This window comes from Anser brachyrhynchus, assembly GCF_964034855.1.
Source record: "Anser brachyrhynchus genome assembly, chromosome: 5".
In the NCBI taxonomy this organism is placed as follows: Eukaryota; Metazoa; Chordata; class Aves; order Anseriformes; family Anatidae; genus Anser; species Anser brachyrhynchus.
Genome location: NC_137699.1, coordinates 36,738,979 through 36,763,282, shown reverse-complemented (window position 1 = coordinate 36,763,282; position 24,304 = coordinate 36,738,979). Strand labels below are relative to the sequence as shown.

The 24,304-nt window shown below is 40.2% G+C and overlaps 1 protein-coding gene across 39 annotated transcripts in view; it reads left to right on the top strand.

The window, feature by feature from the left end:
- Nucleotides 1–24,304, top strand: part of PTPN5 (protein tyrosine phosphatase non-receptor type 5) — an 82,042-nt gene that overhangs the window by 14,894 nt on the left and 42,844 nt on the right. For 14 of the 39 annotated variants that reach the window (XM_080595154.1, XM_080595155.1, XM_080595146.1 and 11 more), the window contains 3 exons: nucleotides 6,058–6,359; nucleotides 9,021–9,156; nucleotides 10,676–10,784. The exons of 4 other annotated variants lie outside the window; for them this stretch is intronic. Coding sequence is in view for 19 of the 35 variants with exons in the window: in XM_080595146.1 (XP_080451272.1) it covers nucleotides 10,782–10,784 (3 nt within the window). In the remaining 16 variants the exon portion in view is untranslated. Of the gene's footprint in view, nucleotides 1–6,057; nucleotides 6,423–6,853; nucleotides 6,874–9,020; nucleotides 9,157–10,675; nucleotides 10,785–20,360; nucleotides 20,392–24,304 lie in introns of those variants that run through there. 21 more of the 39 variants (XM_080595160.1, XM_080595166.1, XM_080595162.1 and 18 more) reach the window with 5 other exon arrangements.

The following is a 24,304-nucleotide window of genomic DNA, read 5'->3' as shown; positions in this document are numbered from 1 at the left end:
AGGATACTGAGTAGGGTGTCACGGGATGTTAGAGGCACCAGTGCCTGGACCTTGGGACAATGAAGGAGGGAAGCAGTCAGCAGATGGGCCTCCATTTGGTACTGAAACCACGTACTGGCTTTACTCGGACTTTAGTGTGACTTTAGTATCCTTACTTTTGATCTTTAATATTAAGACCACTTGGTGCAGACTCCGGTGGTTGTGGAGTGTCTCTTCCATACACTCTCTAATGCTGTCTAATGCTGCTTCTCCTCCTCATTACTGTAATCCATTTCCAAGAACTAAAAATCAGAGGCATGCTTTCTTCTCCAGCCGATGGGGCTGGAAGCTGTAGGAGGTCCAAATTCAATGCTATATGTTCTGTAATCAAAGACACGATGTAAACAAACTGTAAAACATACCAGATATAAATGTCAAGGGGGAAGTAACACTCCGTCCAATACAAAATATATTCTGTGCATAAAGCTCTCACGTGTGCTGAGAGCACACGTGATATATATTTTATATACACATGTATATATTTTATAATGTCTGGAATGGAATAGTACTAATCTTCCTGACCCTGAATAGATATCATCCATCCTGCGAAGGAAGCAGAATCAAGTTCTCTAAACAAAGCAGTCCAAGTACAGAGGGACTGTGGTCCAGACCCCAGGAGCGGCTACATGCTCTAACACCTGTTGATTTAGAAACAGGTAATCCATCATTCTTTGGGGGGTGCTAGCCACCCTTGCTTCCTACTGAGATTAGAGTCAAGGGCGTTTACCGCCTCCAGGATTCAGCCTTAAATGCCTGCCAAAATGTTCTCTGCTTTTGGCATTTGTAATGATTCCAAGTTTTTTGTCTTTTTTTTTTTTTTTGTATTTGCAAATTAAAATATCAAATCAAATCTACCTTGATACTAACATTTTCTTCCTTACCTGTCCTCCTCCTTTCCCCACACAATCTCCAAGTCTTTCTTTGTGGACTGGAACCCTGTATATCATGTTTCAGTAAGCTTTGGGGTTGTTTTGCTAACATATAATTAGGGATTTATAATGTAAATGGTGACACAACCTTAACTAGCCTGTTGCAAATGTGACACTATTAATTAAGGGCTCTCTAGGGTGCAGTATGCTCCTTGGTGGATTAGCTTCCTGGAAATTTAATGGCAGTTTGCAAATTGGCATCCAGTTTTGCTTTTAGTCTGTTTCTTGCTACTACACAAAGGAATTTGGATTCTCGTAATGTGAGATAGTGTTTTATTCTTTTTTTTTTTCATTTTTTTAAGGAGATAAAAGTAAAAAGATTTCCTTTTACCGTTCTGCTGTATTTTAGGCAGGAGGATGAGTCAGCTGGGGAGATCCTGGAGATACGGTACAAAGACAGATTGCTTTGTTTGTCTGCTTAGTGTCCACTTAGTTTTCTAGAGATTAAGCAGGATATTCATGCCCAGCTGTAAGTAACCAATCAAATTAATATCTCACATGTTGGTGAAGCACACTGAAGTTCAGAAAACACCTGAGGTTTAAATGTAATCCTAGTTCTATTTCTGCCCAGTTACTTTATGGAGGGAGGTGGAGATCAGCATTATAGGGTGCTATAGGATTTACTTGGTTCTTAGTACATTTGGAGGCTAAATTGTTTTGCTTCTTCTCAGAAGAACACTGGCTTCTATTTGTGGTATGCTACAATTTTCTGTACTCCTTACAGGTTATCCATGTAACATCACTGTGCAATAACTGTTTCTAAACAACTTCATTTATAGAAACACAATAATTCTAGAATAGCTATTCTTAAAATACTCATCCTACTCTACTCTGGCATAACTTGTATCTGTAAACAAATTCATAAATGTTTAATAATGATTCGGAGGTCTAATTATAAGAACTAAACTGGCCTGTGTGGCAAACCTTCTAGCTAAGCAGTTCTATACCTTAAAAAAAAAATCATATTCTGTAAAGATCAGCATTTATCTAGCTGTTGTATACTACCTTTCAAGGCATGCCACCCTAAATACTTCTTGTTTTATTTTCAAGTTGTTGGTTGTCAAATACTTTCTAGCCACTTGATTTAAACACTAAAGTGCTGAAATGTATTGTAAAATCTCTTTTTTTTTCTCAAGAAATTAGTTAAAGAGTGAGTCCATAAAAATGCATTGCTGTCCCTTGTGAAGCAATTTTATAGATACAAAACAAACTCTCCACCAAAAAAAAAATCTAGCATTAACCATTAAAGTAGTTCAACTTTCTAAAAAATCAAAATGCTACCCAGGACGAAAGCTTGTTTAGCTATGACATATATTCTTCTGTGCATTCTACTGTGGGTTGAGTTACTTGTGGATGTGCTTGACTTATGCTGTTTGACTCTACAAATGCTGGGAGCCATGAAAATTTTGGCTACCTCTCTTCATGCCATATGCTTTGCTAGCATGATGCTTGCTCATAAGCTGATCAGACTGTTTTGATGGAGACTCAGTGCTGAGAGATCATGAATCCACGCTAATGTTTAATGGCAAAACAGCCTTGAGTGATTTTGTGCACAAGAGAGGAAAAAAAAATTAAATGAACCAGAGCTCAACATCATCCTTATGAATGGATGAAGAATATGCTGAGAGTTTGCTGGATCATCTTGAGGAACCCTGTCAACACCACTTGTGGCATGTGACAAAGGAATACTGAGTAGATAACAGGCTCCTTCGGATAGCTGGTTCCTGCACAGGATAAAACTAGATGAGGATCTGCAGTGCAAACATAATTGGCTGTAGGATGAGGGCAGGAATGTGTCCCATTCTGTCAAAGTTAGGGTGGTATAGGGAAATTTTTTGTTTCCAAAAAAAAATTGACAGGCAAATGCATTTGATGCAAAGAGTTCTTAATGAACTTAAGCTATCTAGCAGTAGTGTCTATATGCATTTCTCCGTAATGTTTCCACAAACCATTTGGCAAGCTCTCTGGATACATGTCGAATTCAGAATTACAGCACTTGCGTTTGTATACGGCATGTGATCTGTTTTTGCCCTTTGTTACTTACGGCCTGTACTCTGCCTCACCCAGAAGCATATAGACATTTGCTTACCTGAATTAGAATTTCATGAGCAGTGCTGCACTACTTGGATTGAGATTCATGTGGGTGGGAAGGAGCATTATGTCATTTTAATCCAGCAGTTAGTTCAGGGATAAAGGAACAGGGAAGTGATAGTTATGCGGAGGTGGGGATGCAGACCCGTGTGGAGTTGGTAGAAGGGCTGTGCGGCAGAACAGTAATTCCTTTTTCATATAAAATTTCTTGGATCCAGCTGCAGTGTGTATTCCATGGTGCAGTGCTGATGGCTGGAAGGTGTTCATACCCACCTCTTTTTATCCTCATAGAAAGATGTCTTTCAAAGGCTCAGGTGGATTTTGGTAGGGTTGTGGACTCAAAGCCATGCACGTCTGTGGATCTGGTATTCTTAGTGCTCCTCATAAGGGTCCTAGCAGAAGAATGTAGTAATTTTGGTGCTTGCTTTTTGTATCATTTTCATGAAATCTGCTGAAAGGAATTATCCTTACTGCACAAAGACTGATTGCTGAGGAAGATATTGTGACCACTTGTAGTGGCTGGCTCTCTAGCAGGGTTTTTTGACTGCTATGTGGGAGTTTGAGGTTTCATCAGAGCAGAGAATTTAATTTCCCTATTTCACTGAGGTTAGATTTTTACAGAAATATAACTCTGTGTACCTTGCAGAATCTGCAGGAGAGCAGAGCTGATTTGTGTTGAGACAGATCTCCCACACAGCTGTGAAAACAAGTGCACAAATTCAGAGGAGCTGGGTGTAAATCTGAAGTAACTGTCATGGCGATTGATGTTCTCTCTAGGAGTTAATCTAGATTTACATCAGGGTAACTGTGACCAGAATCTCTCAGTCTTTGCTAGACTTCAGTAGCTCACAAAATTAATTGCTAATTAACTCGAGATAGTTGATTATTGTGGATGCTTCCCACATATTTCTCCTGTCTTACCATCATGGAACTTAAAGGCAAAGCTCCACAAGATCAGACCAGACCTAACATATTCTGAACTCCTGCTTGTCAAAAGCTGTCCCCTTCAGCTAGACATTAACCTTCTAAGTGCGGTCGGCAGATACACCAAAGCACTGCAGTCCTCAGGAATCCAAACTTGCGTGCCTCTGGGGGATAAACAGCAGAGACATGGCAGCACACATCATCTATGGCACTTAAAATAGCAAGGAAGAAGTTAGAGGAGGTCCTGCAGGGCTGTCCCAGGTTATCCTGGAAGGCTGGCCTTGCCACTTTCTGCAGTGGAGAGGTGCAGCATGAGTCTTTTTGACATAAATATAGTAGTCAATGTTGAGTGGGCTCACAGCTGAGATACCTAAGAAACAGCCTGAGATACCTCCCCTTAAAGCACTACTCCCCTTGTGTGTCAGAAAGGAATTGGATTTGTGTGCTGTTAATTCTACAGAAAGCAGGTTGTAACATGAAGTATCTCATGGTAAAATATTAATTGGCAGCATTCAGGGCTATTAGGAGGGGAGATGGCAGCGCTGTTCCTTCAAGGGTTGGCAATGCTGAGGTGCCTGAAGGTTCTGCTTCCCTCCTTTTCTCTAAAGTTTTCACCCTCAATATTACACGAAAAAGGCCCACCTTTTTGTGTGTGTGTTTGGTTTTATATGGTTTGAGTAAAACAGAGATGCCAAAAGAATGGGATCCTTGTGAACTTACCTGGTGTATTGCTGTAGTTTGGGCAAGGAGATCTTATGACAGCCTTGCTTGAAAACTAAGTTCTGGTTCTGCTCCAACTTTGTCTGAAATGGAGGTGGAGGAAGACAGTAAAGCAAACTGGCTGAGAAGCTGTAATGCCCGTTAAGATAGTAAAGGAATCTGTGTTGGGGTTGAAATCAAAAGTAAGGCTATACTCAATAAAAGGTCCTTATTCTGAAAAGAAACATTTTAAGTCCAACCAAAGGGGAAAAAGGCAACACGAGTCTAAAATGTCATCCTTGTCTTCATAGACTTGCTTAATAACCTTCCAGATCTTGGGCTGTACCTTGAACTCGCCTGTCTCATGATAGCTTGTAGTTTGATCTGGGAAGGCCTGGTCATACTGACTGCTGAACATGCAATGAAGATGTAAAAATACAATAAACTGGTAATCATCTTTCTTGCCTGCATATGAAAGTAAAGGCATTGTGCCAAGCAAATATGCGCATTAGATGACTAACAGAGCTCCCACACTGTCAGTGTAGGCAGGGAATATGCAATGCAGCCACATATGTGTCTCAGAACCATACTGAGTGCTTTTTATTCTTAATGTTTGGTTTTGTTTTTAAATAGGAGTTCAGATCCTTGAGCAGGATGTTTATCTCTATGCACAGAAAACAATATTGGTCATAGTTTTTAATATACGATCAAGTTTTTAAAATCACCAGCTGATAAATCTATTGTGAGTGACATCAGAATTTCAAGCGCTTGCTATAAATGTTCACTAGAATAGCCCTGTATATCAGATGTAATTATCTGAGTTTACAATTTTTTCAAGCTCTGGAAGAACCCTTTTGCTTTTCTAGTGGAAAGTCTGTTGGAAAGTCTTGCATTTAACTGCCCTTTTTTGAGGTTCAATCTCTTTCTTTGGTAAAATGTTAAAGACTTTGACAAAAATTAGTATGCTGTAACAAAGGAATTTCATTTAATACTTGCTCAGCCATGGTTTTAAAATACCCATGCAGACATGACTAAGCTGAACACCTAGGGGAAATTTCTGTAAATCCCTGTAAGAGGGATGCATTTCCACATTGCATTTAAACAGTGAGCTTCCATTGAAGGTGGTCCCCTTTTCAGTTCCCCAGTGATGACTAATCCATACCCCTAATTAATTAGTTTTCCATCAATTCTGCAAGCTGAAGCAGCAGCCCTATTTCTGCATAGATAAGATGGATGAATATGATGCAGTGGAAGAGATTGAGCAGGATGAAACATTTGTGTCTGTAGCAGTGTAAGGTTAGACTAGCTTAAGGTTAGTTTTATGTTGCACTTAAGTGTTGACTGTTCATATGGCAGTGTCATTTAAATCCCCCAGGGAATGCTGAGGACCACCTGAGCCAAGAACTCTGCCAACACAAAGTGGGAGACCATCTCTTCAGTTGTCTTCAAAAATAAAGATTTAAAAAAAAAAAAAAAAAGGCAGACCCTGGAAACAGGAGACAAAATTTCAAACCACCGAGTACCGGTTCTGTGACCTGACAACCAGCTGATCAGTATTTGATGAAAAGATCTCAGCTTGTTCCAAGAGCTAATGTTTTTCCAAGTTAGTCACACTTACCTCTGGCTCATCCCACAAGCATACGGTATTTCAGAAAGCAGAGTTCCAATGTTGGACAGGTAAAAGAAGGCAGAAGTCTTGAGACTCTTCCCAGGACTCTTTCGTAGACAGCAGCAGAGTCTGTCAGTATCCTTTTAGTGCTAAATAACTTTCCATTTGATGACAAATACATTTCTACGTTAAAGACCAGTAATCAGGGAAGCCGGATTTCCCTTACAGAGCTGTTCAGTAGCCTGTGTAATAGATTGGTCTCTATTTTCTCTGTCCCCATTTTAAAAACCTGTTTCTTATTTGTTGATCTCTGTGAAAGTTGGCATCCAGATCCCTCATTCCAGTTACCTTACTTTTACTAGCAAAAATTGCTGTTACGTGGACTAGCAGTTACAAGGAGTTGTTTGGAATGGTTGGCGCGAGAGTCTACAAGTACTCTGCATCATATAAACTGTGCAGTACTCTCAGCTGGTTAATTAACTTGTTTTTCTGGTCCCAAGACAGAAAGCACTTAACATGCATGCTTTAGTTTAATAACACATTCCTGCTCATCTGTCCCAGGAGACTTGTCTCTGTCTTCAGGTTTGTCCATTCTTAAGGTGGAAAAAGTGAATGTAAGGACCAAAGGTTGGAGAGTGTGGCTTTTCAGGGAAATGCATTACACACTTTGTTAAAAACTACTTTGTTGAGACGTCTGTAACAAAGTACTTTTTGTTGATTTGGGGTTGTAGATGTAGGGAGGGAACATCTTACAACACAACCTTGCTACAGATTGCCTGATAGATGTGTTTGTTGGACTAGATTCTGTGTCCTTTCCAAAACAGGGAAGAACTAGCAATAAACCATTTTATCGTTGTGTTCCACTCTTTAGATTTGTGTTATTGTTCTGTGATGATGCTCCTGCACATCAGCCTTCTCTGCTCCTTTGTCAGTGCCCAGGTAATCATATGCACAAGTTTTGCTTGTGTCTGGGCAGACTATGCCAGAGTTTTTGGCAAAAATTAATCTGGGAACTTAGCAAAAATTGGGGTCTTGCTGGTACAGAGTACAAAGTAAAGTCACTTCAATTTCCATGAAGTAGTTTGGATGTGCTGTTGAGTATGTGGTACCAGTAGTTTAGCAATTGCTTATCAGTTTGCTGTGACACATCCTCTAGAGGTTTCACACAGAGCAAATTGATGTGCTGAATTCCTCTCTTAACTCAGAGTCTGGATTTGCTGGCACTTATGCACATGAGTAAGTGTGTGACTAGTTTTATCTGCTTGTGTCAGCGTAACAAAGGACATGTAAGAGTTTTAAAAGCAAGGGCTTGGTTGCGCAGCTACATTCAACTTAGTGTTTCAGGTGACTAGCTGTTGGTAAAATTATTCAGCCTCCAAGGTTTTTCTTATACTCATGGGTGCATAGCAGCATATTTTGTCTAGATCACTGCGAAGTAGGTACAAAATGCTACCAGGTCTTAGTATTGTTTTCACACCAGTTTTGATAATAACTGCAAGATTTGTAAGGTGTTTGAGAATAAGATTTTTTGTTTCCAGAGACAGGACTGACTCCAAACTGTCCTAGATTTAGTAGTATTTTCTTCTGAGTGTTCACATGTTGTAGGATAGATAGAAAGATGGGGCAATAGATGGGCTTATTTCCTTCACCAGTTGGAGTCCTTCACAGTGTGGAGTCTGGCAAGGTATCTACACTGAAGGCCAACTACAACAGTTGCAGATTGCTTAGAAAGGGGGAACTCTCTCTAGAAGCTCCAAGGACTTAGAGATACAGGCCCTGTGCCTGCAACTTCAGCATTAACTCTTCATTTGGCCTCTCTAGAAATGTCACAATACCAGGTTCCTTGCATAGCAGTGGATGTAAAGAAAACTTTTATACCAGTGTTCGAATATTATGGTGAACTGCAAACACTAGGGAAGGTCAAAGAACAAAGAGCTTTTTTGGCTGCTGTCACTGCAAATAGGTTTATGTTAAAAACTCGGGTGTGTGAACATTACCTCATGTCAGCTGAAACACAGAAACTACACATACACATTCTTACTCTGCTTTTGTAAAAGCATTAAGCATTTTTTGCTTGAATTTTAGCAACGTTTTCTGTTTGCATTGCGCTGAGAGCATACAGAGTAGATTGCACTTCCACCTAACTGAAGTAGTAACTTTCTACAATGGGCATATGTGTTGACACACCAGAGCCCTTTGTAGGAATGGAAAGGGAGCAGTACAGAGAGGCTGAGCATCTTTCAATAAATTACTTGATAGAGGGGCATATAATTTGGCCATCAGTAGCAAGTCATGGAATCCAGTTACCTCTTGGTAAGACAGGCTGCTGGATTGCAGTGAGCACATTGCAAAGCCTCGTACTCTGGAACTGTTGAGTAGTGCTGGCAATTATGTTATTGCCTGAAGTCTTAGTGGAGCAATGAGGATGGTGATGGTAGACTCAGAACTATCCACCCTGTCTTTCTATGGGACTTCTTGGCTGCTTTGAATGGCATCTGCTCTTTAAAAAAGTTCTGTCTTCCCTTGGGACTTGCCTGCAAGACATCTTCGCAGTGTTAGAGCTTTGACTTTGGAAAATGTATTGGCAAACAAACTTAATGAAAACACTTATGAAAATAATTGTTTCTCATATTTTTCCTGGGAGGGAGAGAGAGGTATTTCAAAGGGGCTATAAAAATATAATAAGGTCTGTGAATCTTATTCCTGTTTTTTTTTTTTTCTGGTTTTAGGAATAACATTTGGATTCCGTTTTGACACACACTGTGTACACAGACAGTATTTCTTATTTTCTTATTCTTGGACCTATATAGTTCTTCCATGCTATGTTTGTATTATAAGTGAAAGATGCTGTACCGAGGCTTTACAGTAAGTTTCTTCCTTTGACTTAGTAGTCCCTTACCTTGGGTAGCAGAAGATTCCTTAATGCTAAGATATGCTGTGTTAGTTAAGGTTATGTTTTGAGGAGTGCCTCACAGTTGACTCCAACTTTGTTTTAGCTGGCTGCTGTCCTGTTGTATCCTGGTGTCTTCTAAGAACGTGACTTGCATTATTATAAATAAAAATATATTTTTTCTGTAATGCACAGAGATGCTTACCTGTATGCAGTGGTCACCTCATGTCCCTGTGTCAGAGGTGAAGGCTGCATTTCTAGGTGGACTTCAGTTTGTTAGCCTACTCAAAACTGGTCTTTCCAATTTTGAGTAAAATGAACTATCTGGGGTTTCAACAAGAGCTCTGTAGGAGAGGATACTTCCAGGATTTAGCCCTTTTTTATATTCTTGTTCTTCAGGAGGTGTCCTGATTGGGCTTGTGATGCAAAGTGTGTTGGCATCAACAGAAAGAGTTGTATTGGTTTCTGTGGGCTTTGGATGAATGTGCCTGGTGATGTGCTTTAGAAGTTAATGGTGCACCATATAAGACTTGGACGAAGCACTGTATCCTCTGGATAAACAAAATACAGCTTTGGCCCCACTCTTAGTAGAATTTGTAAAGGAGGAAAAAGTCTTTGCACTTTGTTAGAGGTGTTTTGTTTGTTTTTTGTTGTTGTTTTGTTTTGTTTTTTTTCGACATGCCTGTATGGCCCTCTTTTACCCATGTTTTTTGCTATGCTTTTAGTGGCATGGTGTGGCACAAAGTGTCTAAGGTTATGATGGACTGTTTCCAAATTCTTTGTTCAGTTAGCTCCTTAGGCAGGTAAGATGCAGTCAACGGTCCTTCACAAATAAGTAGTAAGTGTTTCAGTCCTGTACTATCAGACCTTTAAGGACTCTGAGATCTTAGTGAAATCAGTCACTGTGATTTCAGCTGAAGGTTTTGCGTGGATCACAGTTCCTGTATGCAGGTAATAAACAGAAGTAGGTGGGCCAGCATAACACAGGAATATACTTCATCTCCTTTCTGTGCTTCCTCCAATCCCATCATTTGCAAAAAGCTGAGCAGAGGTCAAATGCCTGTTGAACGTGCTGCCAGGCATAGCTGCTTTCAGACACTGCTTACAGGAACCCAGCCTTAGGAGAGGACAAAGTACAGGTGGATGCGCTTCTGTCTACTACTGTTCAAGGAATTTGCAGGCTGCTGCCAGATTGTTTTCCAAAAGAAAGCAGTTCCATGCAGTGATTTGGGCCAGAGCAGTGATGATAAACATGAACCATAAGCAGTGTACCAGACTAATGATGTTATCATAACATTAAACATTTCTCCTTCTTGGTAATGTAATTTCTGGCTTCTGCTTATTTCAGATCAGTGGCTTGATAGTTTAGGGATGAAAATCACATCACGGTCCCTAGAATTTCTTTTTTTGGGCAAAAGGATGTGTAAAAGGCCCCAGTGATTCTTGGACATCTGGTAGCATTCAAGCTTAGACTTTTCATTTATGTTTTTTTAGGATTCTAGAGCATAAAGGACGTAAACAATAATCCCAGAGGTTCATCTGTCCTGGAGCAGACATTGGAACTAAGCTACTATGTGACTAAAAGAACTGAGTGCGTCTAATGGTAAGTAAGGCAAGGAAGATCAGATAACATTATACTTCAGCATGGAAGAAAAATTGTTATACACTCTTTCAGAATTTGTCCTAATTTTCTTGGAGAATGAAGGGAACAAGTAACAGCAAGGTTGTAAATGCTTTGCAAGTCCCAGTTAGCAGGGAATGTATGCTTTTTGCTAGATCTTTTTGGTCTCCTCAGTATCTTTTAATCTAGCTGTGGTTCTCACGTTATGCGGAGGGTCCGTTTGTCCTCTGTTAAAAGACTATTTGACGTCTATAAAGCTCATTTTAACTAGGATTTCTAAAGAAACCTAAAGGATTGATCTTCAGTCTTAAAGCTCCTAGGAAAGTCATCCTAAATCTAGTCCGTAGCTGTCTCAAACATTTTTTGTTTATTAGTGGTAAGCAGTAAGGAAACTAGTGTGGATTTGTGTGTGCGCTTTTTTTTTGTTGGTTGTTTTTCTTTTTAAGTGGTCAGGGTAGTGGGTGAAAACTTAAGTCACTCTGGACTTGGTTCTAAGCATATTTTATCTCTTAACTCTAAAGTGTTTCCTGTCCCCACAGTGAGGGCTTTTAGAACTACTTTAGAAAGACTGGACTTTCAATAAGGCATTTGGTGTAGATAGACCTTTTTTCTTTTTATTGTCTAGAAAGCTAATCCATTTACGTTCTGCTTACAATATCAGAATGCCTTGATGCTGCAGTGGTACAGCCTTCCATACCATCTAGCAAGGATAGCTGCCTTGCAGATTATTGCAGTCGATTATTGTTTTTATGGTACAAAAGCCAGTTCAGCTGCTGTGGGTATGCCTTTCAAATCAACTCCACGCTGCAAGGGAGGCCCAGCTTATGGAAAGATGCTGAAAGCCTTTGTTGGCGAGCATTTGGAGAACAAAAACATGTTCCATATGCAAACAAGCTGTAAAGTGAATGGGTTCATTCCACCTGCTGTATGTTTTATTTCAGAAACGCCCTTTATGAGCTGTGACCTATTCTTGTTTACATAAAAATTCTGAGAAGCTTCAGGTACCCTGCAAATATCTCTCTTGTGTGTTCAAGTTGTCTTTTCAGATGAAGCACTAGTGGTCAGCTTTGGTCAGCTGGTGATCAATGCTTACTGCTCGTTTGACAGTAGAAAGGATGCGCTTTCCTTTCCATAAGCTCACATGTTTGTGTTCTTTGCAGTCTTTGTGTACCTCTGTACCTCTGTATTACAGGTCTTGTCCGGGTCCTCTGAGGCCACTGTTAAACCTAGGCTATAAAACCTCAGTATTCGTTACTTTTACATTGAGGTTATGTGTAGACATGCCAAATAATTGGAAGTTTGATTGTGTTAGGACATTTTCAAACATGCAGTAAATGTCAAACTCACTTTTTGCCTCAAAGCACTTAATCTTGATAGCTGAGCATAAGTAAAAACATGATACTGCATGCTATGTCATCTTTATAGGCATAGACTTTATATTAACTTCAAAGCAAGATGTAAATGCCATTCTGCTGGTTCAACAACAAAAAAAAAAGATTCAGAACTTATTTTACAGAGCTTATCAAATTTATCCCTGCAGTGAGATTTGGAGTAAAATGCATTTAAAAGTACATAGTTAAAACAGGAGTGAATTTGATCCATCTGCTAACATAAAAACCACAAACAGAATCTATTTTTTACTCTTACTAGTATCTAGTGTTTTTACTGAGTAGTAAATGTTATATGTTTATGATATGAGGTCAGCATATGTTACTTAAAGATACTGAGTACGTTCAGAGCTTTCACATTTCATTTCCTTTTTTCCTGTCCACGTATATGACTGCCTTGTGGAGAATATAGGAAGGATTTTAATAGAATAATGCTTTCTTTTTCCCCTAGTTAGTATGAGACATCACTTCTCCCACTTCTGTTTTTGCTTAGGCTTTTGCACTGCCCTAAACCAAGTGTTCTCCTCTTTAATTTCTTCTCATTTCCACTGGATGCTGCTTGGTCTAAATATCATGTGTTCATGATGTAGCCTAGAGGATATTTAACGAAAAGACTTTTAATTCAGCAATGATAGTGTCTTCCTCTTTATATGTGGGCAATACGAAGCAAAGGGTTTTTTTTGGCTTTTATGTTTTGTTTTTTCTTTTAAAAAAACAACTAAGTTTTGTTTATTGCAGAGTAAGGTGTGATAGTTCTGCCTTGCAGAAGAACTTAGCCTGGGAAAACCTGATGTGGGAGGGGAGACAGAAGAGATTGACAGATTGACAGTTGTTAACCATTTGACATCAAGGTGAACTTGTTCCAACAAAAAAAAGTCAAAGGTCTCCAGCTGAGTGTGAGCTGAAGGTTGTGTACTTGCCTTCATGTTACCAATGCTTCCATACTGACAATATTGTGTTAAAATACTGTGGAGGAAGAGAGTTGGCTGTATAGGCTGCCTCTGGTAAGCATGCTTGCTGAAAGGTACCCTGAAACAGCTTCAGTCTGAGGTGGCTGCACAGATGGGTTTTGGTACAAGAGGCAAAGGCAATGATAAAATATCAGTGATAGTAATCTGAGCCAAGGCTCTGGAAGTGGTATATAAAATGCAAATCAGTGTCTTTAAAGTTGCCAGAAGATACTTTGAAATAAACATTTTAGTCATTGTCCATTATAGGGCCATAGACTGACCCCTGCTTCCAGTTTGGCTAAGGAACAGATATCATCTACTTGCTCACGAACAAGCTAATGAACTTAGACAATGCAGAAAATGCTATCTAGAATGTGGCTGAATGGTCCCAGTATTTAGTGCCTAAGATGAGCAATCAATGGAACATGTGCAAAGAAAACACTGTCACTTTCACTGTTGTGCGTGTGAACTAATGAGACACTTCTAATGCTTTGCTTGGTTAGGGTAGGTTGAAGGGTAAATGTCGAATAAATATTTACTTTCAGATTCTGAACAATGCTTTGGGAAACTGTTAGAATGTGTTTGTGCTAGCCAGTGGAAAAGGATGGCTAAAGCATGAAATGATGGATTATCTAGGAAAAACTGTCATTTCAAACTCCCAGAAGGCTGTTTATTTCACAGAACTGCCTCATGCTGGATTTTGCATGTGCTTACACCCAACATAGTGCATCAAGTAAAATAAAATTGGATGGTGTTCCTGGAGGCTTGAAAAGTTTCGCTGTAGATGCGTGAGCTGCAGCAGTGCGGGTAGAACAGAGGATGCAGATAAAAGAGGTCACATGAATCTGTGAAAAAGAGCAAAATTAAACATGCTATTTTTGAAGGAACGTGCACTTGGGTTGACAGCTTGAAGTTGAGGTCTTTCAAGTTAGATCTTTGTTAAAGCAAGTTTCTTCTGCAGTATGTACACAAAACTCAACACGGTAGAAAACTGATATAAATCTCATTCTAACTCAGCATCTAAGATTCAGAGTGAGATGATGAAAATGAGGCAGTTTGCAGTGCCAAGGTACACTGCCTCATAAGGTTCGCATCTACAGGGACACTGATTTCAACAGAGGTAAATCAAAAATCGATCTAGTCTTCTTGACAGGTATCAATTTGGTAAATTACCATGTGCTAGTTTTAGTTATATGGTCCTTATTGCTTCAGTACAAGTTTCTCTCAGAATTATGTAAGGAAGTTTGCCTTGAAGGAACTTCACTTGAGGGATGACATCAGCTGTCTACAGTATATGAGAGTATAAATAAGAGAGTATTTCTTGTGGGCCAGATTGTGGTCTCTTTCATTTGGGGGTGTTGCACAAATAATCTTGAAGACTTCAGGGAGATTTCTTGCAAAAAGAATGAAGTGAATAAGGTTCTAACACTTTCCACTGACAGTAGAAAGAAGGCTGCCCTGGGAACATAGTTGTTTTCTTTAATGTTTTAACAAATACATGTTTAGACAGATTGTTGACTTAAACTTGAGCTTTCATTATGTGGACATTTCATTATTTTATTGTAGTATTTATAAATGCTAGTCAGCATTTCTAATGAATGCTTGATTCAGAAAGATTTGTCACTACAAAGTGTTTGTAGAGTAACATGAACAGTTTGACTAACAACATGGAAATAGAATTGTGAAAAAGCCATTCTGACTTTCGCATGAAAAATCCCATTGGTTTTCATGTAAGATTTTCTCCCAGTTTTTCTTCCTGTTTTATTACAAATCGTGAATAAGTGGCATTCACAGCACAGCAGGTAAATAGTGAAAATGCCAGTTGTAACATTCAGGAGCAACATCAAAAGAAACTTAGCCATGGATGGCAAGTTCAGCATTTACCAATGGATTAAATGCATGAAGTTCACACAGCAAAATTTTACCTTTGTCAAGATCTTGAAGCATAAGCAGTGACTTGGAAGGTGGTGTTTGAAAGACATTTTTTTTTGTGTGACAACTTTATGAAGGGCTAGACAGGTTCTTAGGCTTTTACTTTGAATTCTTCTTGTACTTGACCCTTTCTCAAGCTGGAAAAGTAGCAAGTGAATTGCCATGGTGCTCTTCCTTCTTCTTCTGTCCTTCTCATTTTTGACTTATACTATGTAGCAGGTACAACTGATAAACTGAAATTTGTAGCTTACAGATGTTTATACCTGCTAAGGCTGTCCTCTGGTGTAGTCTCATTCTTCTCACAATATCAGGGATATCTTTGTGTTCAATATCAAAGATACTTTTATGTTATTCAGTCTGGGATTTCCAGAGACATTTAAGGAAATTGATTATTTGTTTTCCGCTGAAGTTCTAATGGAAGTTGTTATCCTTTGGCCACCTTTCGGGCATCCTGCACAAAACCACAATAGAGTCACCTTGTTGGTATGGCCATGGATGTATGTCACTAAGTGCCTTTCTAGGCCACGGTAGAGGGACTTCAGTTCTCCTTGTAGCACTACAACCATGTGAAAGAAACTAGAAATAGGATAGGTGGGCATGACTGACAAGTGAACGACTTCAGCAGGCCATCTTGAATGACAACAGCTCTGGAGAGAACTGTGAAGCTGACTGGTCTCTGGCAATGCTGACAGCTTGGTATTGGTGGAGTGTGTATTTTGAGTTTTGAATTGCTATGAGGGTTAACCATGAACTTCAAAAGGAGGGTGAACTGTTTTAGAGCAGACAGATTTCTGCGAAAAGCAGTTTGGTGTATTATGGTGTGTGTTGTCATCTTCAGTGTAACAGTCCAAGTAACAAAACAGAATATACCCAGGTTGATCTCGCCCAGTGTTTTTGTGCAAAGCTCCAGTTCACTATTTGTGTTTCTATAGCAAGATATCTTAACCACTCTGCTCCTGTTGCTGCTTCTCCAGCAGCTGAGTTTTTCCTGGGTTTCCACAAGGATGTATGTACATCTCTTTCCCTTCCACAAGGATGTATGTCTCTTAGGCTTGTTATTTAGCAATCACAGAAGATAAGTCTGGCCACGTACTTTATCGGTGTCAGAGTGAGGTCTGGATGGCATCATCTTTCTTTTTTCCTGGTTTCTGATAAGGGAAATGTGGGTATGTGGGCCTGAGAAGTGCAACAGCAGTCTCTTCTAACAACCTTGCTCTGGATGGTCATGTTGGGAGAAGAGTCATAGCTGTAGTTTGTTCCTGCTGTGCAGTTAGATGTAGCAGCCTGTGCATACCAGGACAAAAACCAGGTGGGACATAGTGGGATATTCCTTGGAATGAAATTTCTTGGCTTGTCATGCATACTAGCCCGGGCTAGTACTGTAATACTTCCCAACTTAGAACTTATTCTCAGGTTTTGTGCAGATGCAAGTATCATAAACATCCCTGTATCTTAAGGCCTGGAAGGCTGGGCTCTCAGACTGTCCAGTTTATAGTAGATGATGCTCTCACAGCTGTGCCTGGTTCCTTAACTGTCAGTGACACACGGACACACATTTGTGTGCTGTATTTGCAGACATACAATTAAAGAAAGCAAAAGCATATGGTTGGCAGCAGCTTGAAAAGCCTGCCAGTCTTGGTTTCAAGAGCAACTGTGCAGTATTGTCTCATTATCTTTCAGTACAAAACAGACCCCATGTCTTTAAGCTATTTAAAAAAATATAGAACTTAGGCCCATCTTTTGAAAAAGGATTAAAGCTGTATAAAGTCCTGTTTCAGCAGGACTAAGACCCTGTGACCCTGTCTGGTTGGACTGAGAATTTTTGAAAATTTCCCTAGACCTTCTGAAAATCTGGCTCGTTGATGTCCTTAACTGTTTAGGGAGTGGTGCCCAGCATCATTTTTCCCACTAGAGAAGATGAATCAAAATCCATGTCTTATTTCTGCAGGTCTGCCTTTAAAATTTTCCCTGAGGAGCTCTCAGTAGCAATTGGGAAATGACAATTGCAGAGAAGTTTAAATAGATCTTCTCCTGCTTTGGAGTTTAGAGCAGGGACTTCCAGAGGAGAGGGAGGGAAGACTCTACCATAACTCTAAGGTTTAATCCTCAAGAAGAAGGAAGTTTTCAGTGTACTGCGCTCCTTGCATATGCTGCCTTGTTTGATTTGAGCTGCTGCCAGCTGCTGTTCTTAGTCTCCCCTCACTCCTTCTGCCAGGCTTTCATACTCCCCCTCCTGTGGGCTTTTCTTCTATGGCCTTGTATTCATTTTCCTTCTTTCATCTCTTCTCTCATCACATATTCTCATTCCATTATTCTTAAGCATGCTCATTCCTTCTTTTGTCCCTGTCTTCACCTTTATTTTATCTTTCTCTGTTTGTTGTTGCTAGTCTCTTGTCTGTCTTGACTTTCATCTTTTATATTACCTGATGGAGAGTGGTTTTGTAGGACCTAGTTTAATGTCATAAAACAGACATTTTAGAGGTCAAAAATAACCAAGGGCCTATTTTAGGCATCTGAGATCCAAAACAGTTCAGTGTTTTTTGGTTCAGGCACCTTGTTACATACCAACTTTTTTTTTTTGCATGCCTTATGGTCACTGTTTGAGTTGGTAGACTGATTGATTGATTAATGGGCAAACTATTTACATAGCTACATGCTGAAATAAACTGAAAGTCAGCCCAGTAAACATGCTAGTCGTTTTTGAGAACGGAACCTTGCTGACATGTGGCTGTTAGTAACGGTCTCAAGCTGATTTTTGAGCTGAAGCAAACCTCTTTGGAAGTCTAATGTCTCATGTCATGGTATCTTAAACCCCCACTGCTGATTCATGCTGAACAGCCAGAAGCCAGCCTGAAAACAAAGTAAGAGCATCCATTCAGATTTTTACTTCCTGCCATTCCTTTAGCAACTCTGTAACATTGACAAGCCCTATTCTTTCGGAACCATGCTATCTAGACCTCTGCCTTAATAGTTTGCTGACTGAAGTTTCATGCCTTACTTATACCTGCTGGTACCATTTCTGTATCTAGCAGAAGGAAATGCAAGAAACCTCAATGAGAGAAGTATTTCAGTAAGTATAATATTGAGAAGAGGGTGGGAGGAGAATACCATCCTTAAGAATCAGAGGTTTTAATGATGGAATATATTCTTCATTGTGTCATAATTCTCTCTCAAAAAAGAAGCCTTGGGAACCTGAGACTTGCTTTATTTTTTTTTGCCTCTTTTTCTCTCTTTCCTCCCACTCATGATCTCTGATGTTTGTTAATCTGGATCTGCTCTTTATGTTCGTAGGGAAAATTTCTTATAAGAAAGAAGAGAGACTGCAAGGACTGAGAAGTTATCAAAGCTGAGGGAGAACAGGCATTGAGTTATGCCTCAACTGTCCAAAAGCAGTGAGGAGCACTCTCCCATCCCTGCTGCCTGAGAAGAGTTGTCAAAGCAGGGCTGATCATGGCCTGGTTTCACCTGGTTAGTAGGATTTGCACCTGCAGTGTGCCCTGTTTGGAAATCTGGTTGAATGTGACCAGGGAGTTAGCCATGTCCCTTTAACCACAAAATGTGCCTTCCAATCAAGATTTGGCTTTGATTGGGTGTTGTAAAAAGCACTCTATTCAAGCATGTTATTGAGGGAAGGGACAGGAAGGGGAGTCTGCCTTGGTGAACCTTCCTAAGGAGCATCCAGATTTAACGGAGAAAAGAGAGATTCTGCCACTGCACAGGAAAAGCTTTTGGGAGGACAGGAGAGGAGCTGAGTAAATACTGACACACATGACTTCTGTGGGGTGCATTTTAATAACATCTGTCAGTTCTTTTAAAAGTACCCAGCTGGCTGTGGTTTAGCTGTGCATACCTCCCATACTTATTTCCCCAAATAAGGCATTGGCGTGTTCATTTCACACCTGTTCATGGACATGGAAACCCAGTAGACTGAGTTTCTTCCCATGTGCTTTGCTGTCTTAGTGTTCTGGTGGGCATCTGAGCTTTAATTGCACTATTCTGTTGAGGCTTTGTGTTGTACTGTATTCTATATAATTTCTTCTCTGAAATTGCACCCACCACTACGATATGTGCTCATACTGGGTTGTTAGACTGTTCTCACTATGGGATCTGAATGCCTCTTCACTGGAGTCTGTTTGGCTCCTTGTGTGCTGCACCCCATGCTGTGGTAGCAAGCTGCCTGGTTATTGCTACATTGTGATTCTTACTCTGCACACACCAAAGAACATGAGCGCTTATCAGGTGTCCTTAATAACATGAATCTGGCATGGCTTTATTTTCAACTCAGCTGTTAGGCTAAAAGAATGTGTTATTTTGAATAAAAAGCAGTTTCACCTGAAAGTAAATGGCCAAATGGGTTTTTTAGTCCTGACAATAGAGGCCATTTGCTGTTGATTACTGCCATCATGGCACACTTTAAGTGAGAACAAACATACTAACCCCCTCCAATACACACAGGCCTTTTTTCCTAACAGATTTATTCATTAAGCATATGTTCAAAGACTACAACTATTACCACTTTTAAATAGAACAATTTTTTCATTGCTTTTCATAGATACAGTGCCACGGTGTTATGAAAAACCCATTAACATTCCAGATTTAATTAACTAACATATTCTATTAAAACTGTGCTGCTCCAGCAGTTGTTTCACAATAGGCAGATAAATACTGTATGTTTAAGACTGACTTCAAATGACAGTCCAAAGTTGCTCCTTGGCAAAGTCTTCAGCAGTCTGAATGCCTTTGTCTTTTCTGTACGTTCCTGAAGAAGTGTCTCTTACCTCTGAGCCCAAAAATGGGGGCTGAGGTGGTAAGGCTGCAAGGCTTGGTTCTGAATTCCTTGCCAAGGCAGCATTCTTACTGAAATAGGTTAGAAATAAATAAATAAAAATAATCTAACCAATTTTGCAGGCTTTCAGGAAGAAGGATGACACTCCTGAAAGACACTAAGTGCCTTCCATTTTGTAGGTCTGCTGTGGGAGATAAAAACATGAAAGCTTTTTCAGAGCAGGTCATTTTTCATTGTCGTTTTTGGGCAGGGGCTCTCAAAATGGTTCCTTTAGCACTCTGCGCACTGCCTGCTGCTGCTGTGTGCTTGCTGACTCTGGCAGGTTCTGAATCTCCTTGGCCAGGCCACGGGAGCCTCTGCCATTTTCCATAGGTGAAAGTGCTTGTGCAGCAGCTCTTGGGTGAAGCTTCCTTTGTTCTTGAGGCTTTTCTGTGTGCTGCTAAAATGCAATTCCTAGTTGAGACATGTATGACCTTAGTGATTCTGTGTCTTTTCAGTTGCTAAGACCACTTCAACATCTGCAGAGATAAAAGGTCAGTACGCAAACTAATGTTGTAATTACCCTCCCCAAAAAAGTAGGACTTGTTATCTTCTTGATTCATCTCTTGTCTTTTGAGTCCCCATTTGGCATATCTGAAATAGATCACAGCTCTTCTACCTGAGCCGGGCGTAAAACGTTTCTCCTTGTCCATTCTGCTTATGATTTTACCAGGATAATTAATGTCATCTGCAGCATAAAGGACAAAGAGTGTGTTGCACATAGTTGAAACTGGGAGTCGAGAGGTGCAAAGAAAAAAACTGAGTGGAATCTGGCCCCTGTGGAAGAAGACAAGTAGGGTAGGTAGGAATGTTCTGCACTGGTCCTTAGGAGCTAAGAATGAGACTTCCAAGATCATTCAGTAGAGGTTTAACTGCTCTTTGTAGAAGTCAAGTGTGTATCTCAGTGTGGGAAGAGACTTGGTATAAGGCATTTGGCATCTCCGGTGAATGCAGACAAAGTGTTCTGGATAGCATAGTGGGAAGAGAGCTGTGTGGATGAGAAGTATCACTGGAAAAAGTCTTGCTTCCTATTGGCACATACGGTCACCCACACTATGTAAGGAACACAGTATGGATAACATTTGACTGCATACACTTCGAAATACATTATAAAATTCCTGAAAATACAGATTTAGACAGCTGGCACAGTAGTGTTCCAACATGGGAACAAAGCAGTGGGACATCTTGGGCTCCATGAGGACGTGTGGCCTTTGTGATTACTTGCATTACAAATGTTATGAAATCAGGAGCTCCTGAAAAGAGAAATGCTCTAATCGGGGCCTGAGAAAACAATTTTTTTAACAACCCTAATTTGTGTTGCACAGATGAGGTGGTAAAATGAGTTCATGTCCTTTCATCGTCAGAACAGTAGATGGTGTGAGACCTTTAATACCTGTAGCAGTGAAAGGTTTTAACAGTGTACCTTGACAGTTCTGCCTCCTGCAAATACAGCAGATGTGCCACCTGCTTCTGTGGAACATCAAATCATATGCAAGTCCTTTCCAGAGTGATCTTGGTCCAAGGTATCTGAGAACACGTCCACTCTGATTGTTGGTGCACAGAACAAAAAAATTCTTAGGCTAGCCGATAGCAACCTTGCCCTGGAGCTGAAAGCAGCAATGCTGCATTGTTTCAGGATCTGGTTCCAAAATGATGTCTTGACAGCTTAGCTTATCAGCTTGTGGACCTGTTGGTTCATGTCAGCTCTTGCTAGATGACTTGGCATGAGGCTGTGGAGTATAAGGTAGTCACCTTCTCAGATCAAGGAAAACCTTGGGATCCAGGCTTCTGTGAGAGGTGTGTTTCTTTGGATTGTTTTATAAGAGACTGAAGCTCTTGACTGCAGGCAAGTGGTGCAAAAATGCTCCCAGAATAATTGCAAAGCTTATCATCAGCATGTGCTTTTTTTCTCACCTACTCTGACATAAATCCATAGCAACTTGTGCATGTCTGCTTATGTAGCTAGACGAAACATTGCCCTGTGCACGTTTCTGTCACTGGGAAGACGATGAGAAGGCAAACTGTTGGATTCTTTTAGTTAGCTTCTTAAGCTTTTGTGTATGTGTTGATGAGCACAGTACAGGAACCCTTAAAAACTGGACACAGAAACAAAGTGAGCTGTTACCTTCCTCTAGGTGCGCTGTTTGCTTTTGTGTTGTTATGTGGTCAATTAGAGAGGAGGAGAGGTTGATGGAAGTATTATGCTTAGCATGCATCTCAGCATGGCCCTAACATGAAGAGCCTGCAGTTACGGAGGTAGCAGAGCACTGATGCGGAGCAACAACCATTGATTGTGTAGCCTTTGCATTTGTGCCCATAATGGAACTGCTCTGAGTGGAAACGGAGAGAAAATGAAGTGTGGACATCCTGTTGCCAGGTGTCCAACACCCTTATCTAACCAAGCGCTTATTCTGGTGACTAAATGATAGCATCTGAAAGATACTGTTTTTTGAGGAAGCCAAGCAGTGCAAGCATAGCCTTTTTAAATCCATAAAAGAAAGTGAAATGCTTATAGTTGGGATGGTACCCTTGAGGCATATATAAGGTTTGTGGCTGAAGATGATTGTTGAGACTAGTCTTGATATAATTTACTCTGCTCAGGGAAGAGAATGTCATTGGAATAAATGTTGGATGTGATGGTGGCTATCCTAGATGTTTTTGCTGAAGGCTCCAGGGCATAAGATTTTAGTCACTTAGAAAAGCAGGCTGTATCCAAATGGATGGCATCAAAATCTTCACATTTGAACTTGGCAGGAGGCCAGTGTATCACCCACCTGCTTCAAGGTGCAAGCTCTCTGATTCCCCAGAGGAGGAAACAGATGTAAAACATACAGGTCAGCAGGCTAGGAAGTTGCTCGAGAGAAATTAGAAACATGCAAGGGTATTTGCATTGCAGCTGCAGAAGTTCTTTACTTGCAAAAAGAAATATGCTTTATTTGAGTAATACAAGTGTGCTAATGCCAATATAAATGATAGTATTAATATTAAATACTTTCAAAAGTGCATGAAACTAGAATGCACTTTCTGTTTAATTTTCTAATTGACTCTGCTATCACAGAGGCTGTTTGACTGGTTTTAAAGTAGCTGTTTTTTGATTATGCAGTCAGGCACTTTTACTCGTATCCTGTTGTTAAAGGCTAAAGGTACAAAAGTGATCATTTGGGTTTGAGCAGGGAGAGTCAGTTATTCTGTCTCAGAAAGAGGATTAAACTCTGGACATCTAAATCTGCCTCTTTGCTGCCCTGTTGACAATTCTCCCTAGCTATGTTTCTGTGCAAGGCAGATCCATAAGCAGTCAAAGCAGCAACTCTTGAACTACAGAATTGCCAAGCTGCTTTGTGGGTGTCAGTTTTCCCTGTTAAATGGAGTTTGCAGGCTCGGAATGATTTGGGGCAACCAACTCAGCTGAAAGTCAACTTGTGGTCTGTTTATAAAAGCTCAAGGCACCCCCAGAATTACTGCCAGGCACTTGAAAAACTTTCCCTGAAGAAAATAGTATAACAAAGAAATGTATTCTTTATATTAAAAGGGGAATGCAGTTAACAGTTAAGCAGTAATCAGAAGGACCTTCTGTAAGGGGTTTAATAGGAAAGGAGGAAAAAAAGCCTTGTACAAAAACAAAAGAAGCTTTGAATAGAGCCCTGATTGAAAGATGGCAAATGCTAATTATGTGTGGGTGTGATGGAAGTTAATATTCACTGCCTCTGCCCGCTGAGGGTCTGCATTCACTTTTCAAGAGCTGTAATTTGACACTGTATTTAATATTTTAATTGTTTTGAACCAAACACTGCTCTAGGGGCCCTAGCTGCCATGAGAAATAGCATATTCTTTAACTTGACAGGTTTCCCAGGAGAAAAGGAAAAAGGACAGTGCTTAACAACACATCCTTTGTTAAGACCTGTAAGCATTAGTAGATCTGTTAAGCATAAACCTCTTGTGTATTTGATTTAATAGTGGAACTATGATTTATATGGGGACAGGTGCATAACTAACCTTCCACTGGAAACTCAGAGCAACTCCCACATTATTAATGGAAGCATTGCAGTTTAAAACTAATATTGGAGGAGAAAGAGACCCGTGTAGATAGTACAGTAGCTATCATACACTTTGCATTTGGTTCCTTTATCTGACACTCTTATTGCTTCTGATGGCTTCTCCTGTTTTGTCCATGCTAAACTTGGAGGCCTGTCTTTCTTGAGCGAAGAGCCTGATGATTTTGCTTTCCTCTCACTCCCATGTAAGCAGGGCTTGCACCTGAGCTAGCCTTCTCAGTCAAGGGTGTTGTGAGCTGCGATGTTCTTGCAGCTCTTTCATGTGAATTATTACATACTAGAGGTTGGATGTGATGATCAAGTAAGTTACTTGCTCATACTCGTTGGGCTAGAGATATTAAGCAGTCAGTAGCAC